General features: G+C 48.0%; 1 protein-coding gene across 1 annotated transcript in view; it reads left to right on the plus strand.

Moving 5' to 3' along the window:
* LOC135902849 (uncharacterized) overlaps positions 1–19,368 on the plus strand; it is a 48,343-nt gene that overhangs the window by 13,988 nt on the left and 14,987 nt on the right. Inside the window, exons 3-4 of the mRNA XM_065433121.2 lie at positions 2,256–2,422; positions 17,202–17,284. Of these exons, the coding sequence (XP_065289193.1) occupies positions 2,256–2,422; positions 17,202–17,284 (250 nt within the window). The remainder of the gene's footprint in view (positions 1–2,255; positions 2,423–17,201; positions 17,285–19,368) is intronic.

Below are 19,368 nucleotides of genomic sequence, written 5' to 3' on the forward strand. Positions count from 1 at the left end.
GTTCCCCACTTTCGTAAATATTATCTCGAAACTGGTGTCATCCTGCAAATTCCTTTTAAATGGATGCGTTTGCTATCTCACCAGCTGCAATTCGCAATTTGGAATACGTGCCGTAAAGTAATTAATTAGGGCATTATTTCGTTTGTTTTTCGTTAAATTGTTTATGTATTCAAATTTCTCGTGCTAGTAATGTCCCTCTGTTCTCATGACACTGCCAATGGACAAGGATTACGCTATCTGCCGTAGACGATTTTTAAAAATTCCATAAAACTTAAAAATGATCACTTTGTATATACAGCTGTTTGGAAAAACAAGATGCCTCGTCGTCCCATCTTTGCCTCCACAAGCGCTCCAGAGGAATCAGCCTGCGCTTAAGTTATCCAAACTGTCATTTAGGTGCAAGGCTACAAGACCAACCATATTTTCCTAATATTTTTATTCCACTACATTCATTTTCTTCTTGTAGTCTTTTTTTCTTTTTCTTCAGCCATCTATATCGTATCCTCCTTTTTTTATTTCTAAAGAAGCTACGTGTTGCCCGTGACGGAAGTTGCGAGGCAGCTTTTACTTCTGTGAACGCTTTCGTGATTCCAAACCCACGCACTACTGATAAAAGCATGTCTAAATAGAAGGTCTCCCGACAGCGGCACCAGTTTTGGAATAACGTATGCTAACTTCTAGAGGTATGCATTGACCTCTCACCGATAACATTTCTGATGCCCTATTTTCTACGGATACTATTCATTTTCCATTCTGGTTGCCTTGTGTTACAGAATCGCTCGAAGCCTTCGCCACCGCTATTGCCGATAGCGGCTAGTCGACTGTACAGTTTATAAGCAATAGAAAGAATTCCAGAACTACCCTTACAAAATATGGACCCCAGAAGGCTTCGCCCATGCAGGGCCGACCTGCACAATGTGAAAAACTTGAGCGTTTCGCAGAAGTTTCAGGTGTCTAAAGTTGCGACAACGGTGGCACTCTCAGGTTTGTTCCTCCGCTGACCCGACCTGAGCAATGAAACTCAGAAACCTCGCATTATTTTGGCCACTACAGCGTGTGCCTTCAGAAGCTTATTTCAAAATAAGTTCTTTTATTTAACGACGTTTGCTAGGGCCCAACACTGGCGCCAGACGCGGTGCCCACCTTCATTGCGATAGAGTTCCTATACCTGCGAGAAGACACGACCTACGGCCGCGTTGCGCCCGTCATCGGCGACTGCTGCGCACCTGGCTGACGTACAAGACAAAACGTCCCACGCCGGCAGCGATTCGCTGCTATACACGTTCAGGTCGACGCCGTCGTGCACCTCTGCGTAGTGGCCGCCGGCCAGAACCAGCGTGGACGGACGCTTCACGACGAATGGTTTCGTGCCCAACCGCAACAAGGCAAGTCGTTTTTAGGCTGGTCAAAAAAAGGAAAAGGCGACACAAGTAGGACCATTCACCAATTTTCGCCATCGGCTCGATGACCTCAAGTAGGCGCAGCCAGACTCCGGCGCTTCACTTCCTGGTATCAACCCTCTGAGTACGGCACAATTAGCAAACGCCAAGACAGTTCATTCTTATCGAAGATAACAGTGCGGGCTCCTTGTCATGCTGCGGGAGGATAGCGCCGACTCCTTTTCATGGCCACATTGCCGAGAGTGGTAGCATGGGTACTTAGCTGTACTCATCAGGGCGGGCGTTAGTGCGTGCAGGCATCCGAAAGACACTGTGCTTACTTGCAGCTCGTCCCCAAAACCTTGTCCAAGTCTACCAGCTATCAAAGGCCCACTCAGCAACCATTACTTCAAGAACTCGTCGTGGTTAACCAGCATCATCACAGAAAGCCGGCCAGATTGAAGATTGCTACCAGGAGGCACGCTGGAGGACATTCACAGCCACGGCGCGAGCAAGAAATAGGCTAAAGTGCGGACTAGCCGGGGCCAGACAAGCATAGTTTGGGCCCGCGTCTAGCACGCAAGTGTTAACTAGCGCTCATCGCACGGCTGTTGGTGGCTGGAAGCACTATGGATGTGGCGCCAAGAATTTACGCTTCTTGAACTCGTCTGCATTGATTGAAGTATTCGGTAAAACTTTGCGAGAATGCCAGGCATAAAGGGTTTGAGCACCATGTTCTCAAGTACCCATATTTGGGTTATTAGCTTGGATGCTACAGATTCACCGCTCATATCGTGAGCACAAGTGTTGTGCGCCCCAGTTATGCTTTAATGGAGCTGCCTCAAACTCACCATTCTTCTCCCACTTTCGCTGCAGACCTTTCTTCAGACCCCCGTGTTCGTGCTGTACCAGAGATCGTACGAACGTGACCTCCTTGTCGGGGGGGACGGCCAGTGCTTCCATGGGAGAAACTACGAGTGGAATCACGAAGAAAAATACTCCCTTGCCGAGACGTATTACTGGGACAACGCGACGGCGAAAATGTAAGGTTTTTGCTTGACCCTAGTTTATTCTGTCCGGTGCATGAGCGAGTCCTGGAACACTCTATAGCATAGTTCGGAGATGTGTTCTGAATCCAACTTTATAAATGTTTTTCAGCGAGTAGTTTATGAATGTGCTGCGTCCGAGCGGAGTTACTGGCAACCGAAGATAACCCTTCGCTTCCCTACATCGCCTTTACGCTGTTCGTTCCGTGCCGTGCGCGCTAAAGATTATGGAGGAGCTGGCTTCCTTACCTCGACACACTGTTGTCGCCGCAAGATCAGTGCAAAACCCGCTATAGATACGAGGATAAATCAATTGGTGGCGCACTAAAGGCAAGCGAGACGACAAGGAAGAATGGGCGACTAAGCACATGGCAAAGGTTTGCTTCCTGTAATGTAGTATGATGTTCCCATGACAAGTTACCCGGTGTTTGTCGGAAAACCGGTACTACCTTTTTATTCCCTGGGGCCAAGATACAAGCTTCCTCAGGTCGTGTTTACGCAGAGCCTTTTAGCGAAGATAAACGATAACCTACAATCACTTCAATGCGTCGCTTCAATAAAAGGATGTAATGCTTGTCAGTTTCATTACGTCTTTCCAAAGAATGCTAAGTTCATAGCCAAGCAGGCACTAGTCGGACTTTTCACTGAGTACCTCGGAGTGTTATCTTCTGTAGTCAACTAAAACGCAGGTGGGCTTCGATTTTGCATTCAGCTTGAGCACTGCAACATTTGTATCATTTTCCACTTAGTCCGCCTAAGAACTATGAAAGAACGCGCTCAAGGTTATCCTTGCGCACCTGAAATTGGACAGACATTAAACTCCGAACGAATACATCCCGGTCTGCATTCAAATGATTCTTGACGCTTCGATACAATTAGCAAGCATCAATGCGCACCATAGCACGCTGCCGCAACATAGAGGGTCCATCACTAGGACCGATTGTATAATGTCGTATGTATGCTCCCAGCTGTAAAATGATTCATGTATTTTTTTACCCCCCATAATTCTTCAAATGAATGAATTATCAGATGAATAAGAGGAATACAAATGTCCCGTCGGCATGCTACCAGGAAGTGAGCTTCGCCGCCAAAATAATTTGACTCTCCCGTCTCCTTGACTAGCGTTCGCAAGCGATATTCCCTCCCTATCTTCCGTCATGCCTTAGCCTAGCGAGCGTGCCATGTTCACTTCAGGGGCACCGCCTCCATTATATCTCTTAACATATTTTTTTCATACATATAATTTTTTGTCTAGGGTTCCGGGGACACTTTCTACTTCGTTCAGTTCGTCCTTCCGTTTCGTGTCTCAGTAAACCCGTAGGGCCATCTAGGCTTGAATAGGTGAATTTTGGTGAATGCACGAACTTATAACGCGAACTGCGGCGTACTTGTGGGTACTGGAACTACCGACACGATATTTTTCCAGCCATCATGTAAGCGTTGGATAGTACATGTATTAGCTATAACTTTATTTATTTATTTATTTATTCGTCATACCTACATCGCCTGTAAGGCATTATCATATGGGGGTTAAGCTACAGGAGGTCACTATAGAAAAATGCTCAATATCAAAAAGATACATCAGTAAATGTAACAACGGTTAAGCATTGAAATTCGCAATAGTGGAAGACAAACTAACAAAGACTACAATAATTTCTAGAGTAACAAAATGGGAAATACAGTGCACACAGTCGTGAATGTTCAGAAATGAATAAAATAACATTCAAAGATCATGGCTCTCAACAGAATTTTCAATACTAGACGCTGCCATCATCTCATTAAAGTGCTCATTCAAATTTTAATTGTTTGAGGAAAAAGTTAATATCTAAACACGCTGGTATGGCACTGATAAGCTCTAATATTGTTAGCGTGGTCTCTCCTAGGTGAAACGTAATGCGGCTCCTTAATGCGACCCCTTTTACTTTTCTACATATTGTAAAGGAATGTGGATCTTGGGATTTTTCTGCCTGAAGAGAGAGCCTGGTGGTGAGCAGAATCACATACAGCCTGCTTTACTACGACCTCACATAGTCCGAGACGAAGCAGGCCGACACGCTTTTAAGGATGGCTTTGAAGACCGCTCTCCGCCTGCCGATGAGTACATCGACTGAAAAATTATTGGCTCTAGGGTTGCACAACACCCTCAGCGAACTGACAGAAGCCCATTACGTCTCGCAACAACAGAGACTTGCGCGGACTCGTACGGGCCGGCAGGTCCTACAAGCCTTGGGGTTCCCAGCAATAACAATACGAACCCAAGAAACCTGTTCGATACCTCATCACGTCCAGGACAGGTTTCACGTTGCCCCGATACCACGCAACATGCACCCTAACCTACACTCCGGCAGGAGGAGAGCAAGGGCCCACTACATGGAGAAAGTGTTCAGATTCAATACCACGGCCCGTTTTACGACGCTGCCATGTATGGCACGAACAACAAGGGCGCAGTTGCAGTGGCATGCGACTACCGAGGCCACGTTACCTCCGCTGCATCGACCCGCCCCTGCGCGATTACGGAAGCCGAAGAGCTGGCCATCACGTTAGCCATCCGCGAGGGCCTACACGCAAACCAACCACTGACGATCCTCACGGATTCCCAGCAGGCCTGCCGCTACTTCCTACAGGGAAGAATTGGAAGACCTGCTGCACAAGTCTTAGCCGGAATACTCAAGGAGGATCCTGAGGACTTCACCACCCAAACCATCATCTGGATACCGGGCCACACTGGCATCACGGGCAACCTGCAGGCCAACAGAGCAGCTCGAGGATTCGTACATAACCGAGAACTCAGCACGCCGGCTGCAGAAGACCTGGACCCTGTCGACCTCGAGTATTCAGCCATCGTGAACTACCACAGAGGGCGTCGCTTGCGATATCCATCACCCCATCGAAATCTAAACACAGAAGATGCCGCTGCCTGGCGTAGGCTCCAGACAGGCACTTACACGCACTTACACATATTACATAGGATACACCCCACAGCCTACAGGGACGAATGCCCACGGTGTGGGGCCACACCAACCCTATACCGCATTACGTGGGAGTGCACACTACACAACATAGAACACCCAGACACGAAGACCACGAGGAAGCAATGGGAGGCACTGCTGTCCAGCTCGGCCTTCGACGACCAGCTCAAGCTGATAAAGAGACCTGAGAAGATGGCAAGAGCCAGCGGAGCCCTGGAATAAGGGCCCCGACCATTAGCTGTTTTTTATTACTCTTTTAATAAAATTTATCTATCTATCTATCTATTTTCCAACCCTACCCTTCCCGTACTCCGGATCTTCTGACAGCGAAATTATAATTTCCTGTTACGAAGCGCGCTGCTTGCTTCTGTACTTATTCCATTTTGTCTATGAGGTTTTTAGTGTCCGGATCCCAGGTTACGCATACATATCCTAGAATACGCCTAACGCTAGTCAAATACAAGGAAGCTTTCAGGGATGGCAGAGAATGCTTCAAATTTCGTTGGCAAAAGTGAAGAAGACGGCAAGCTTTTGCGGTGATGGAGTTAACATGATTAGCCCATGCTGTCAAGCGTTTCAGAAAGCTTAATTCTGAGGTATTTAACATGCTCAGTGGTACTGAGTGCTATATTATTTACGTTATAAGAACTGGGGATTTTTTTCCATTTTTTTTTGTAAACTGCACATGGTAACATTTACCGGTATTGAGAGTCATCTGCTACCGGTTGCACAAGACAGACCCTTTTTCAAGGTCGTCCTGCAAGACAGACATTTCGGCATGGCATTTCACTACTAGCTAACAACGACTAAATAAGAAGCTAAAGAAGAAGATAGCAGAGGTTACCAAGGAGGCAGAGGAGTACGCAGCCCAACTCACACGACAAAGTCGGCAAAAGTTTAGCGACTCGCTGAATAGAACCCTCAGCACCGCAAAGACCTGGCGTATCCTCAAGGCTCTAATGGACCGAACCAAGACCAAGTCAGAAAGTAACAAGGCCATCCAAAGACTAGTACACCCATTTGAAGGGACAGAAGAAGAGCTACTGGAAAAAGTCCGTGTTAAGTGCTACGAGCAAGATAAACCAGAAGCGTACACGGAAAGATACCGAGGCAAAGAAAACCCCGACCTAGACAGACCCATCACCAAAGAGGAAGTTTTCGCAGCAGTTACGGCATCGACCCGGAACACAGCAGCAGGCGCGGACAAGATTAGGAACGCACTAATCCGCAACCTAAGGGATGAGGCGGTCACTCAGCTGACGAACTTCCTCAATACACATTGGGAAGTGGGGACACTGCCAGAGGAATGGAAACATGCGGAAGTAGTTATGATCTCCAAGCCAGGGAAAAAGCTACTAGTAGAAAACCTACGGCCGATATCACTCACTTCGTGTCTTGGCAAGTTGTACGAGCGAATCGTGACAAGGAGACTACAACAATACATGGAAGATGAAGATCTGTATCCCTACAGTATGTTCGGCTTTCGCACCAAATTATCAACCCAAGACATCCTACTACAAATTAAAGAGGGGGTTCTAAGCAACATCCCCTACAACGGAGAAAACATAATAATGGCACTCGATGTCAAAGGAGCGTTCGACAACGTCAGCCACGCGGCCATCCTCAAGGGACTGGCCGATCTTAACAGCGGAAGAAGAATCCACGGCTACGTGACAGCGTTCCTATCAAACAGAGCAGCCACGGTGGGGTTAGGAGACCTGCGGACAGACAAGTTCCACACGCCTAACAAAGGAAGCCCGCAGGGGTCCATGATCTCACCGATCCTTTTCAACATTGCAATGATTGGGATAGCCCGGAAGCTGGAAGAGATCGACGGCATACATCACGCCATTTATGCCGACGATATCACCGTCTGGACTAACCAAAGCTCGCTCAGCCAAAAAGAAGAACGACTACAAGCCGCAGCAACATGCGTGGAAGAATGTGTTAGGGAAAGAGGCCTCACCTGCTCGACGGAGACATCAGAGCTCCTGAGAGTCAGAAGAGGAAAACGCTCGGAAGAACAAATCAGCGTCACCCTACAAGGACAAAGGATACCAGAAAAAGAAGCCGTCAGGATTCTGGGAATGTGAGTGCAGAGCAATCAACGTTGCACACACACCATAAACCTACTGAAGCAAGCGACGGTACAGGGGGCACGTATGATCACCCGCGTCTCACAAAAAAGAAGCGGTATGAAGGAGGAAGATACAGTCAAGCTGGTTAAGAGCCTCATAATCAGCCGGATTACGTGCGCCCTCCCATATTACAACACAAACAAAGGCGAACGGAATCAGGCCGACGCCATCATAAGGAAAGCATTCAAAACAGCGCTTCACCTGCAGGCCAACACCTCGACAAAGAAGCTCCTGGCCCTCGGACTCCACAACACGTTTGAGGAGCTCAAAGAAGCACAGTTAGGATTGCAGCTACTCAGACTCCAGCAGACTACTACGGGCAGAAAGCTTCTAAAAAAACTGGGGCACAAATAAATTGAAAGGCAAGAACAAAGAACGGTGAACCTACCCGATGGGTATCGCAGCACCATCAAGGTAGGGTCCCTACCAAGAAACATGGACCCGAATTTACACACAGCCAGGCGAAACGCTAGGGCAAAATATTGTTACGGTGAAGTGAAGGAAGACGTTGAATTGGACTAGAGAAAGACGAAGTCTGGCGGTTGCCTGAACGCCATATCCATCATTTGTAAATATAAGTTATTTTACACTCGTGGGCCTGCTTTCTTCCCGCAACATTTTGGTGGAGGTGCGGGGTACCACCACGGAACTTCGCAGCGGACGTCATCTACCTGCTGCCACAATGGCAAATCAACCGACACAAGCGACAACGCCTCGGCAGCCCGTGCCCACGGTCATCCTCACTCACCCACGGGACCCGGGAACATTTTGTGGCACGGACAACGTCGACATCGAGGACTGGCTTACGATGTACGAGCGAGTGTGCGACAACAACAGGTGGGATCCTACAATGATGCTTGCAAACGTAATATTTTATCTGAAGGGAACTGCGAAGCAATGGTATGACACACATGAAGCTGACCTAACGAGCTGGGATGTTTGCAAAGAAAAAATGCGAGACCTGTTCGGCAGACCTGTCGGTCGTCAGCTGGCAGCTAAAAAAGAACTTGCGTGCCGTGCTCAGACGTCCACAGAATCCTATGTCGTGTACATACAGGATGTGCTGGCCCTCTGTCGCAAGGCTGATGACAACATGACCGAGGCAGAGAAGATTGGCCATATATTGAAAGGTATTGCAGACGATGCCTTCAATCTCTTGATGTGTAAGGATTGTGCCACTGTGGATGCAATTATTAAGGAGTGCCGGCGCTTCGCACAAGCGAAGGGCCGCCGCGTCACTCAAACTTTCGACCGGTTGCCCAATACCGCCGCGACATCTTCTTGCGAAGACCCGCCGCGGTTCGTTCAGCCCGCAGGACCGGAAGAAATAACGCGCATCGTTCGCCGTGAGCTTGAGGCCATGGCCCCGGCTCCCATTCGTTCAGACTGTCGGGAAAGCGTACCCGCTATCTCCCTTATACAAGCGTTCGTTCGGGAGGAAATAGCAAGTTTGGGCATTCCATCTCTCTGCTCAGTCCGCCATACCAACACCTACCAAATTTCTCCGACCGCTCGCTCCCGGACGCAAAGCTTTCCACCACTCCGTCGCAACCCAGCTGAATGGCGCACAGCGGATGATAAACCCATCTGTTTTAATTGTTCCGGTATTGGACACATCGCCCGTCATTGCCGCAACCACTGGTCGTCGCCTCCTCGGTGGTCGTCTCCGAGTCACTACAGCCAAGTACCCGACAATCGCACTTTCTCGCCCTATACGCCGACTAGGAACATCAACGCCGACAGTGCTCCACCAAGATCCAGCCGATCCCCGTCTCCGCAAGGTCGTAGGTCCCGTTCGCCTCTCGTTCACCGCTCTTCGTCCCCTTCTGCAACCGGTCGCTTCGCTTCGGGAAACTAGGCGGTGCAGCTCCCGGAGGTGAAGCTGCAACTCCGACCCGGCCCACAAATCCTCTATTGACCCTGCCTACATGTGGAAACCTGCTGGACATTGAAGTCGATGGCGTTCCTGTTAGATCTCTCGTTGATACAGGAGCGCAGCTTTCAGTTATGAGCGCTGCTCTCCGCCGCCGGCTCAAAAAGGTTCTGACCCCCGCCGTACCGTGCACCGTGCGAGTCGCCGATGGGAGTACGTCACCTGTCCTTGGAATGTGCACAGCACGTGTGACCATTGGGGGCCATTATACCGTTGTTCTATTTATCGTCCTTGAACACTGCCCACACGACCTAATTCTCGGCCTCGACTTCCTTTCGAAACACTCTGCCCAAATTGACTGCTCCGCAGGTGTTGTACAGTTGGACCTGCCGCTTCCTGCCGACGCAACCACTTGTGCTCCACACCGCTTATGTGCTGCTGAATTTGCAAGGCTGTCTCCACAGGCTGCTACAAATGTCCTGCTGACGCCCTGTCCTCCCGTACCTGATGGCGAGTACGTCCTGTCGCCGCTTACTGACGTGGTTTTGTCGCGTAATATTGCCCTACCGAGCACCTTAATTCGGATCCGCGAAAACTGCGCTCGCGTGCCCATCCTCAATTTTGGGTTCTCGCCACATGTTTTGCCACACGGTATCGCCATAGCGCATATCACTCCTTTGGAAGAATTTCAGATTTCTTTTTTGACCTCTGAATCCTTCCTCAGTACGAACGGACCTTTGTCATCCACTCCTTCGTACTCGACGCCTGCGGACGATGTTTCTAAGATGATCGCCCCCGACCTTCCTTCCGAGCAAACAACAGCTCTTCGTCATCTCCTGTCATCTTATCGGGACATCTTTGATTTGGACGACCGTCCACTTGGCCAGACATCTGTTGTCACGCATCGCATCAACACCGGTGACGCCAGCCCCATTCATAGGCGGCCATATCGTGTCTCGGCAACAGAAAGGGCCATCATACAGAAAGAAGTAGACAGGATGATGGACAAGGACATCATTGAACCCTCCAGTAGCCCGTGGGCATCACCGGTTGTCTTAGTAAAGAAAAAAGATAACTCGTGGCGCTTCTGCGTTGACTACCGTCACCTCAACCGGATAACAAAGAAGGATGTTTATCCCTTGCCTCGCATTGATGACGCTCTTGACTGCCTTCACGGATCCCAATACTTTTCATCAATTGACCTCCGCTCCGGCTATTGGCAGATTAGCGTCGATGAGATGGACCGCGAGAAAACCGCCTTTGTCACACCGGACGGTCTGTACCAATTTAAAGTCATGCCCTTTGGATTATGCAATGCGCCAGCTACATTCGAGCGCATGATGGACTCTCTCTTGCGCGGCTTGAAGTGGTCTACATGCCTGTGTTACCTCGACGATGTGATTGTGTTTTCGCCGAACTTTGAGAGCCACCTGCGGCGCCTCACAACCATACTCTCCGTGTTTCGCAGGGCTGGCCTTCAGCTAAACTCCTCCAAGTGCCATTTCGGTCGCCGTGAAATTAACATGCTTGGTCATCTCGTCAACGCCGCCGGAATCCAACCTGATCCACAGAAAGTTCACGCCGTGCGAAATTTTCCTGTACCTTGTTCAACGAACGATGTCCGTAGTTTTCTGGGCTTATGCTCTTATTTTCGGCGATTTGTGAAAAATTTTGCGGACATCGCTCACCCTCTCACTGACCTTCTTAAGAAAGACGCCTCTTTCTCTTGGGGACCGCTACAGGAGAAAGCCTTCTCTACCCTGATTGAGCGGCTTACCACTTCCCCGATTCTCTCCCACTTTGACCCTTCTGCGCCCACTGAAGTACGAACTGACGCGAGTGGTCATGGCATCGGCGCTGTCCTCGCTCAGCGTCAACAGGGCCAAGACCGTGTCATCGCTTACGCTAGCCGCCGCCTTTCCACGCCCGAGCGAAATTACTCCATTACTGAGAGAGAATGTCTCGCGCTCGTATGGGCGGTCGCGAAATTTCGCCCGTACCTTTTCGGTCGGAGCTTCTGCGTTGTCACCGACCATCACGCCCTCTGCTGGCTCTCCTCTTTGAAGGACCCAACTGGACGACTTGCACGTTGGGCATTGCGCCTACAAGAATATACATTTTCTATTATATATAAGTCAGGACGCCTACATAAAGACGCTGACTGCCTGTCCCGCAATCCCGTGGATCAACCGGACGATACCGATGCAGACTCGGACATCAGTATTCTGTCCCTCTCCGGCTTCCTCCACATTGGCGACGAGCAGCGCAAGGATCCTGTTCTTCGAACACTTATGGAACGCCTAAGCTCCTCGCCCAATGACCCGTCCCTTCGGATGTTCACCTTGCGCGATGGAACTTTATACCGTCGTAGCGTTCGTCCTGACGGCCCGGAGCTCCTCCTAGTCGTCCCCAAGCACCTTCGACTCACCGTGCTCCAGCAACTTCATGACGCTCCTACTGCTGGACATCTGGGCGTCACTCGTACTTACGACCACCTGCGGCGCCGCTTCTTCTGGCCTGGCATCTATCGCTCTGTGCGCCGTTATGTCGCTTCTTGCGACCTGTGTCAGCGCCGGAAGACGCCTGCTATGCCTCCCGCTGGTTTGCTTCAACCCATTGATATACCTACAGAGCCCTTCTTCCGTGTGGGCCTCGACCTCCTTGGTCCGTTTCCAATTTCCATCAAAGGAAACAAATGGATTGCTGTAGCAACCGATTATGCCACTAGATATGCCATCGCACGAGCCCTGCCAACCAGCTGCGCTACAGATGTCGCCGACTTCTTACTAAAAGACGTCATCCTGCACCACGGCGCCCCTCGCCAGTTGCTGACGGATCGCGGCCGCTACTTTCTATCGAAGGTCGTTGATGATCTGCTCCGCTCCTGTTCTACAGAACATCGGATTGCTACCGCGTACCACCCTCAAACGAACGGCCTCACCGAGCGACTCAACCGCACACTCACTGAAATGCTCGCCATGTACGTTTCCAACGATCACCGCGACTGGGACGTCGCTTTACCATACGTCACTTTCGCATACAACTCGTCCCGTCACGACACTGCCGGATTTTCACCATTTTTCCTTTTGTACGGCCGTAAATATATTTGTAATATATATTTATATTTGTAAATATAAGTTATTTTACACTCGTGGGCCTGCTTTCTTCCCGCAACAATATGTACAAAAATACCTAGCAACAAAAGCAAACACCGTATACACGGACGCCGCGGTATATCCTCTAGAACGAAGGGAAACAGAACAAAGCGTTGTCGCGGCAGTGATAGACTCGGACTATAGGGAAATCGCTTGCGCGTCGGCACGCGATTGTACGGTAACCGAGGGAGAGGAAATGGCTGTTGCTCTAGCAGCTGTGGAGGGCTACCACACAAATAGATCCCTTATAATTCTAACAGACTCCAAGGAAGCATGCCGAAACTACATTAACGGCAGAATCAGTCAAAAAGCGCTCCAAATCTTCCTCCGCGCTGGCCAACAGAATAAACGCATTAGACACACCATCTTTTGCGTACCTGGGCAGACTGAGATTGAGGGCAACCAAAGGGTTGATAGGATCGCTCGCGAGCATGCAAACCGAGCGGACCTAAACAGAGATCCTAAGGATTTCATGACAGTGATCCCAACGTACTCTGACATACTAAATTATCATAGAGGGACGAGGATCACATATCCACCGCCCCTCAATACACTCACTCAACAACAGGCTGTTTACTGGCGAAAGCTGCAGACATGAACTTTCCCAAATTTACATATGCTATGCAAAATGTTCCCAAGTCAATACAGGGACATATGCCCGTGGTGTGGGGCAATACCCACACTTTCTCACATCACATGGGAGTGCAATACGAATAAGGAATTCCACAAAATAGAAAATCCGAGTGCGGAGCAGTGGGAGAGCGTGCTGTCCAGCAGCGACCCTAGCCTCCAACGAAAGCTGGTGGATCATGCCCGACGAGCAGCCACGCTCAGTGGTGCCCTGGAACAGGGGCGCCAACCATGCAGGCCGGAGATCTTCATCAACCAATAGAAGATCAAGACATCCGACCCGACCGCTGAATTACTCTTTCTAGAGTAATAAAGTTTACTTTCTCCTCCTCCTCACTGGACGATACATGATACAGTCGTCGGCACACAGTCTAATGCTTGAGTTAATGCCTACTACTAAATCATTAATATAAACAAGAAATAAAAGTGGCCCATGTACGGAGCCTTCAGGCACTCCCGATAACACTTGCATTGGAGCCGATGTCACCCCGTTGAGAACAAGCTACTGTTTCCGCAGGTGTAAATAATCCTTTATCCAGACAACAATATGTTCAGGGATGCCCAGGAATAACAATTTTAAGCAAGGTAGCTTATGCAGGACATCAAATGCTTTCCGCAAATCTAGGAAGAGCGCCTCTATTTGTTCACAATTGTTCAAGCTGACTGCATTTTCAAGCGTAACTTCGGTTCGTTGTGTTGCGCACGAAAACCCAGAGTGGAACCAAGGCTGAGCTGAGGAAAAAAGCTGTTTGCTTAAAGATGCTTCATCGGATTAGAACAGAGGACATTTTAGAGAGAGAGAAAACAAGGCTCGGAAAGGCAGGGAGGTCAACCAGAACAGCATCCGCTTTGCTACCCTACACAGGGAGGGGGAAAGGGGAAAAGAAAGAGGAAGAAAGGGAGAAAGTAAGCACTGAGTTAAAGATACTCGCTGCCACTGCCAACCTGTGCGCCATCCCCCTCTTTAAGTATTGTAGGAACGTTGGCTCCCTTCCAATCATCGGGCAGCTTTTGAATTTCTAGTGACTTGTTGAATAGTGTTACTAAGAGAGGTGCTATCTGTCTTGAGCAGTGTTTCAAAGCAACCTCCTTATGGCTTTAAACGGCTTCGTGACTTTGTACCCTCTCAGTTTTAAACGAAGTACTGCTTTATAAGGCCTTAAATAAACACCATTAAAAATGTCCGCGGGCAGGATTCGAACGCACGATGGCTAATGCAGAATGCCGATATTAAAACCCTTACACCACGGCCGCGCGCATGAATAACCGACATGCAACCCCATTATGAACTTCTCGCGGGCAAGCGAGAGCGTTCAGACCCTTGGTGCGCATTTCGATTTGGCCTCACGGAGGCGCAGTTAGAATGCAGGCGGGAGCTTGCGCGGACAAGTTACGCGTGGAAAACTGAAGCAACCAGAAAATTGCGTTTACAACGACAGTGAGAAGCTTGAAGAGCTTCTGCGTTGAAACGCAGGCGAGCACGGCACTGGACAAACTAGGAGAACAACAAAAAAGCCCGCTGATCCCACGCCCTTTGGGAATCCATGTTATGCGAAGCAGTGTGTGGAGAGAGCTTACCAAGTTAACAAATGACCACGAGAGCGCCCAGACGAAGGCGGCTGTTTGATGACCTACATGACACGCATGTCATGACATTCACGTCATGACCTGTCACTTATGTTCGTCATACTATGCCAATTGTGGTACATACCGAGTTAACGAAACGGCCATGAGAGCACCCAGACGTAGGCCACTGTTTCATGACCTACATGACATCCATTTCACGAAATTCATGTTATGACTGTTTATGTTCCTCGCACACTCTTCTCATACTATGCCGGTTTTGGTGCTTACCAAGTTAGCGAAACGACCATGAGATGACCAAGACATAGGCCGCTAGATGCATGCTGTCAAAGTAGCAAATGCTGGCCAGTAAATGCTTCGCATTTTAAAAAAAAAACACCACCGCAACATTTATTTCATTTACGAAACACAAGATTGGAGGTAAAAAACAAGTTTACAGAGGAGATCTTCATAATTTGCGTGCTAGTCTTTCGTATTATCTATTAAGATACGGTGATCTTGGTTTCAAGGCCACAGTATAAGCTTCATAAGTAAATAGAAGTTATTCTGCGCCTCCATAAGTAAATAGAAAGAATACTACGCGCTATGGGACAATTCTCGAGTGGGGAGTTTCTGCCCAAATTTCTTTCTTATTATGCAGTGAATTTTCAGTCGCCTTCTGAATTGCATTATTTATGGATATCACGTGATATTATCGTTCGTGTCTTAAGCTGTACGTCTGAGGCAGACGCGAAGCAGCTCTTGCAGATCTCCGGAAGAAACCTCTACCTCACGCAGTTGGAATTATTGGAAGTGAGCATCTACCATTACTAAAGGCATATCTGAGACTCCGTCATTGGAATGAATGTGTACTCCGATGATATTGCGTGCCCTGCAAGCCCTCGGACATGTCGCGCAAGAAGGTGTATGTCTGCGTCACATTTTCAGTAAAACACGTTGCTGGGCTAATTGGTGCATGATTGCCTGACGAGAATTGTGACGGCTGAAAAATACCATGGCCGAGGTGAGCTCTGATATATTTTACCGTTTGGCTCCGCTCATTCTCCCGTTTTAACGTTTGGCTCCGGTCGCATCTATGAGTTTGAAATGTGCATTTAAAAATTACTGCGATCACGTCAAAAATTATTAGACAACACTGATGATTAGAGCACATGTGATGGCACCCGCGTGCATTGTTTGCTAACCACTGGCTCTTCCGAGGTTCTGCTCGGACGCTAAAAAAGAAGACAGTGAAATTTAAGCCGTCGTCACCACAGCTACCCGCTCGTGCACCAGGGCGGTCGTGGTCTTAAAAAACCTGCGAACGGACATATTGTGGCCCGACATAGGAAATTGGTGGCTGCCTTGTTCAGAAACGCAAAACATATTCAGTGAAATTCCGCCTTGCATCGCCGATATTAAAACGACGAAGATATGCCACACGCATGATAAAACTTGCCACAAAAAGTCTTGCGGTTAGAATGGTTCTGAGCATCATAACCACAACTAAACATGGTAACATTTTCATCAGATACAAACAAATGTGTAGGACACGAATATCAACAACATCAGCTGAGAGCAAGCTCCTAAAAATCCGAAAAAAAACTCTTTAGAATCCGCAGTTGATCCCTAAGCCTTCACGGAAACCAGTGAAATTTGTAAGCTTTTACTAAAGAACGTTATAAACTTTGAAAAATATTGCAACCTATAGAGGCGGCCTCGGTTTTGGCTACCAATGTTTATTCGAAGTTTTTTTTATTATTTCACAACAACAAGCAAGTCTCATCCTGGCAAGCATACTCGACAACTTTTCTCAGGTTCCTGTAAGCGGCCTAATTTGAACGTGTATTACAATTTTTTTTTCCTTTCGATGAGTGCTTTAGCCGGCTCTTCGCCTACGCCATTTGCACCCATGGACTGCTCCACGCACTTCAGCTCCACCGCTTGTTGCATTGCACTTGCCTTTCGGTCGATTCTCCGGTTTGTAAATGAAATGCGCAAACACAAAGTGTGTCAAACTTAAAGGCCCTCCTACTACTTCTACCACTTCATGCAAACATCGCAGTTTACATGCAACGAAAGTTTGCATTACAATCATTCAACAAAGCTGCATGTTTCTACCGATTGCTGGAACACCACTTAGCATGTTCTAGGTGTTTCGAATTGTTTCTGTGTCACTGGGGATAAGTCTTTGCTTTTCAGGAGTAACAAGGAGATCTTTTCAAGAGCACGCGAGATTCACAAGCACGTGGACAAGTGCCTCCTTTTAAGCAGAAGTACCCCTTCAGTTTCGTAAAGCAGCGCGCCTTAACCCAAAGTGCACTGTGTCAGTAGTAGTCGACCTACTCGTATAATCGGTTACTGATGTGGGTAGTGCTATTAAGAATTGTTTTCCTGTGAAACATTTCTTTCGTTGAAACACATGGTCAAACGCACTTTTCTTTTCAGCATAAAGATCGTTGTGTACTTATACCCTGAAGCAACCCCAGGATATGAGGTGCCGAATGCAATGGCGATCTCTCCCTACAAAGGTAATAACACAATGATAAAGAATATTCCGTGATTTGCTGCACAACAACCGAAGAAATTCTCTCCTAAGGTATTGAATATACAATCTCTCTTAAGAGATTGTATACAAGCCGCTTCAGTGACCACTGCCACGCATTGTTCGAACCATGGAATTCGAGCTGACAAAATTTATGCTGACCAAACTTGCGAGCGATGGTAGATGTTTGTATTTGCGCGGTTATCTCCAGAAAAGTTGTTCATTTTGTTAAACATCCTAAAAATTATATTTCGGTACATTTTTACGGTCCATGGTCCAATTTTGAAATTCAATACCGAAAGTGGTTAAGCGATTTCCAGAAGAAGGAATCGTAAGACGTGTCTTCTTGTATATCACGCTACCGAAGCATGCCACGAAATAAACTGGTGTTGCAGACAGCACCCCCATTGGGCACAATCCTTTAAATCTATCCAGTTTGTTTCTACCAAAGTAGACATTACTTCTAAATAACATTTCTCCTTCTCTTCACACTTCGGAAAAACAAACGCAAGATCCGTTTTCTCCCAGCAAGATTGCAAGACGCCCAATTCTCACTTACGTAATTATTTCTGCGCTTCCATAGCACTTACGGAGCGCAAATTCTCCAGCATGTTTCTGTTAAAATGGGGTTTGATATACAATGTTATTCTTTCCAGATTTGCCTGATAGTTCAGAAATAATGAGCTGTTGAAGCGAAACGCAGTAATTTCGTAAGCCTAACTCACGAAAACTTCTAAAATGGCCCATTTCTGTCCCTTGTGATGGTTAACATACATTGTAATCGCATTAGGCGATCTTGAGCCTTGAGCCGTAAAAAATAAGAATGCGTACGGCAGTGCTGAGAATGTCATCCTTAAATCGTTACGTCAGGATATAACGAATATACAACTCCATAACATTGTGCTGGAACTATATTAATGTACGTCCGTGTGTGTGTGTGTGTGTGTGTGTGTGTGTGTGTGTGTGTGTGTGTGTGTGTGTGTGTGTGTGTGTGTGTGTGTGTGTGTGTGTGTGTGTGTGTGTGCGGGTGTGTGTGTGTGTGTGTGTGTTTCTAAGTTTCTCAATTTCTAAGTTTGCTTTTCCTTAACAGTACGCCCATACAGAATAAGCAGCAATTACAACTTACAACCAACCAACATTCCTTTAAACATATATTTTTGTCAGTGCTATGGTCGTGTCATCTGCTTTCGTTTCAATTCTACCCAAGGCAGCTTTATTGGTATTTGTAGCAAGGGTAAACAACGATAGTCGGACCAATAGCCTAAGTAGCTACTTGCTGGTCCAATACAGAATGCAGGTCCTGTCAGCACAAGGGCTACAAGGTAACTCTTGCACATCACAATAGATTTGCACATCGCATTATTCAAATTTTCTCATCGTGCAGCAGGAGCTTTGAAGATAATCTACAAAGAGGTCTTTGTCCTTAAATTGTAAGTAGTAATAGCCCAGCGTTTGTAGTGATACAGATATATAATATGTACTTGAGTACAGCTACTTATATGACATATTTCAAGTAGGAATCAAGGACGGGGGGCACGACATCGCTTCAAGTATGCCTTCCTCACGAATGCCATTGTTGCAGATTGCCACGACATGGGCCTATTGCTACATCGTCTTCGGAGCCAACCAACAAGGCGAAACTGGACCGCTCCCAACCTGTGATCTGGCTGCGCACGCAAGGCCTAATATGGATTGTGCTCGACTACTCGTCTGGCAACCTGGAACTGATACTACAGTCGTCACAGCCAACGGTGGATTTAAAAGCCAGCCAGCCATCGTCCGCTTCGGGCACGACATCGCTTCAAGTATGCCTTCCTCACGAATGCCATTGTTGCAGATTGCCACGACATGGGCCTATTGCTACATCGTCTTCGGAGCCAACCAACAAGGCGAAACTGGACCGCTCCCAACCTGTGATCTGGCTGCGCACGCAAGGCCTAATATGGATCGTGCTCGACTACTCGTCTGGCAACCTGGAACTGATACTACAGTCGTCACAGCCAACGGTGGATTTAAAAGCCAGCCAGCCATCGTCCGCTTCGGGCACGACATCGCTTCAAGTATGCCTTC

The sequence above is a fragment of the Dermacentor albipictus genome, chromosome 1 (genome assembly GCF_038994185.2).
Source record: "Dermacentor albipictus isolate Rhodes 1998 colony chromosome 1, USDA_Dalb.pri_finalv2, whole genome shotgun sequence".
Lineage (NCBI taxonomy): Eukaryota > Metazoa > Arthropoda > Arachnida > Ixodida > Ixodidae > Dermacentor > Dermacentor albipictus.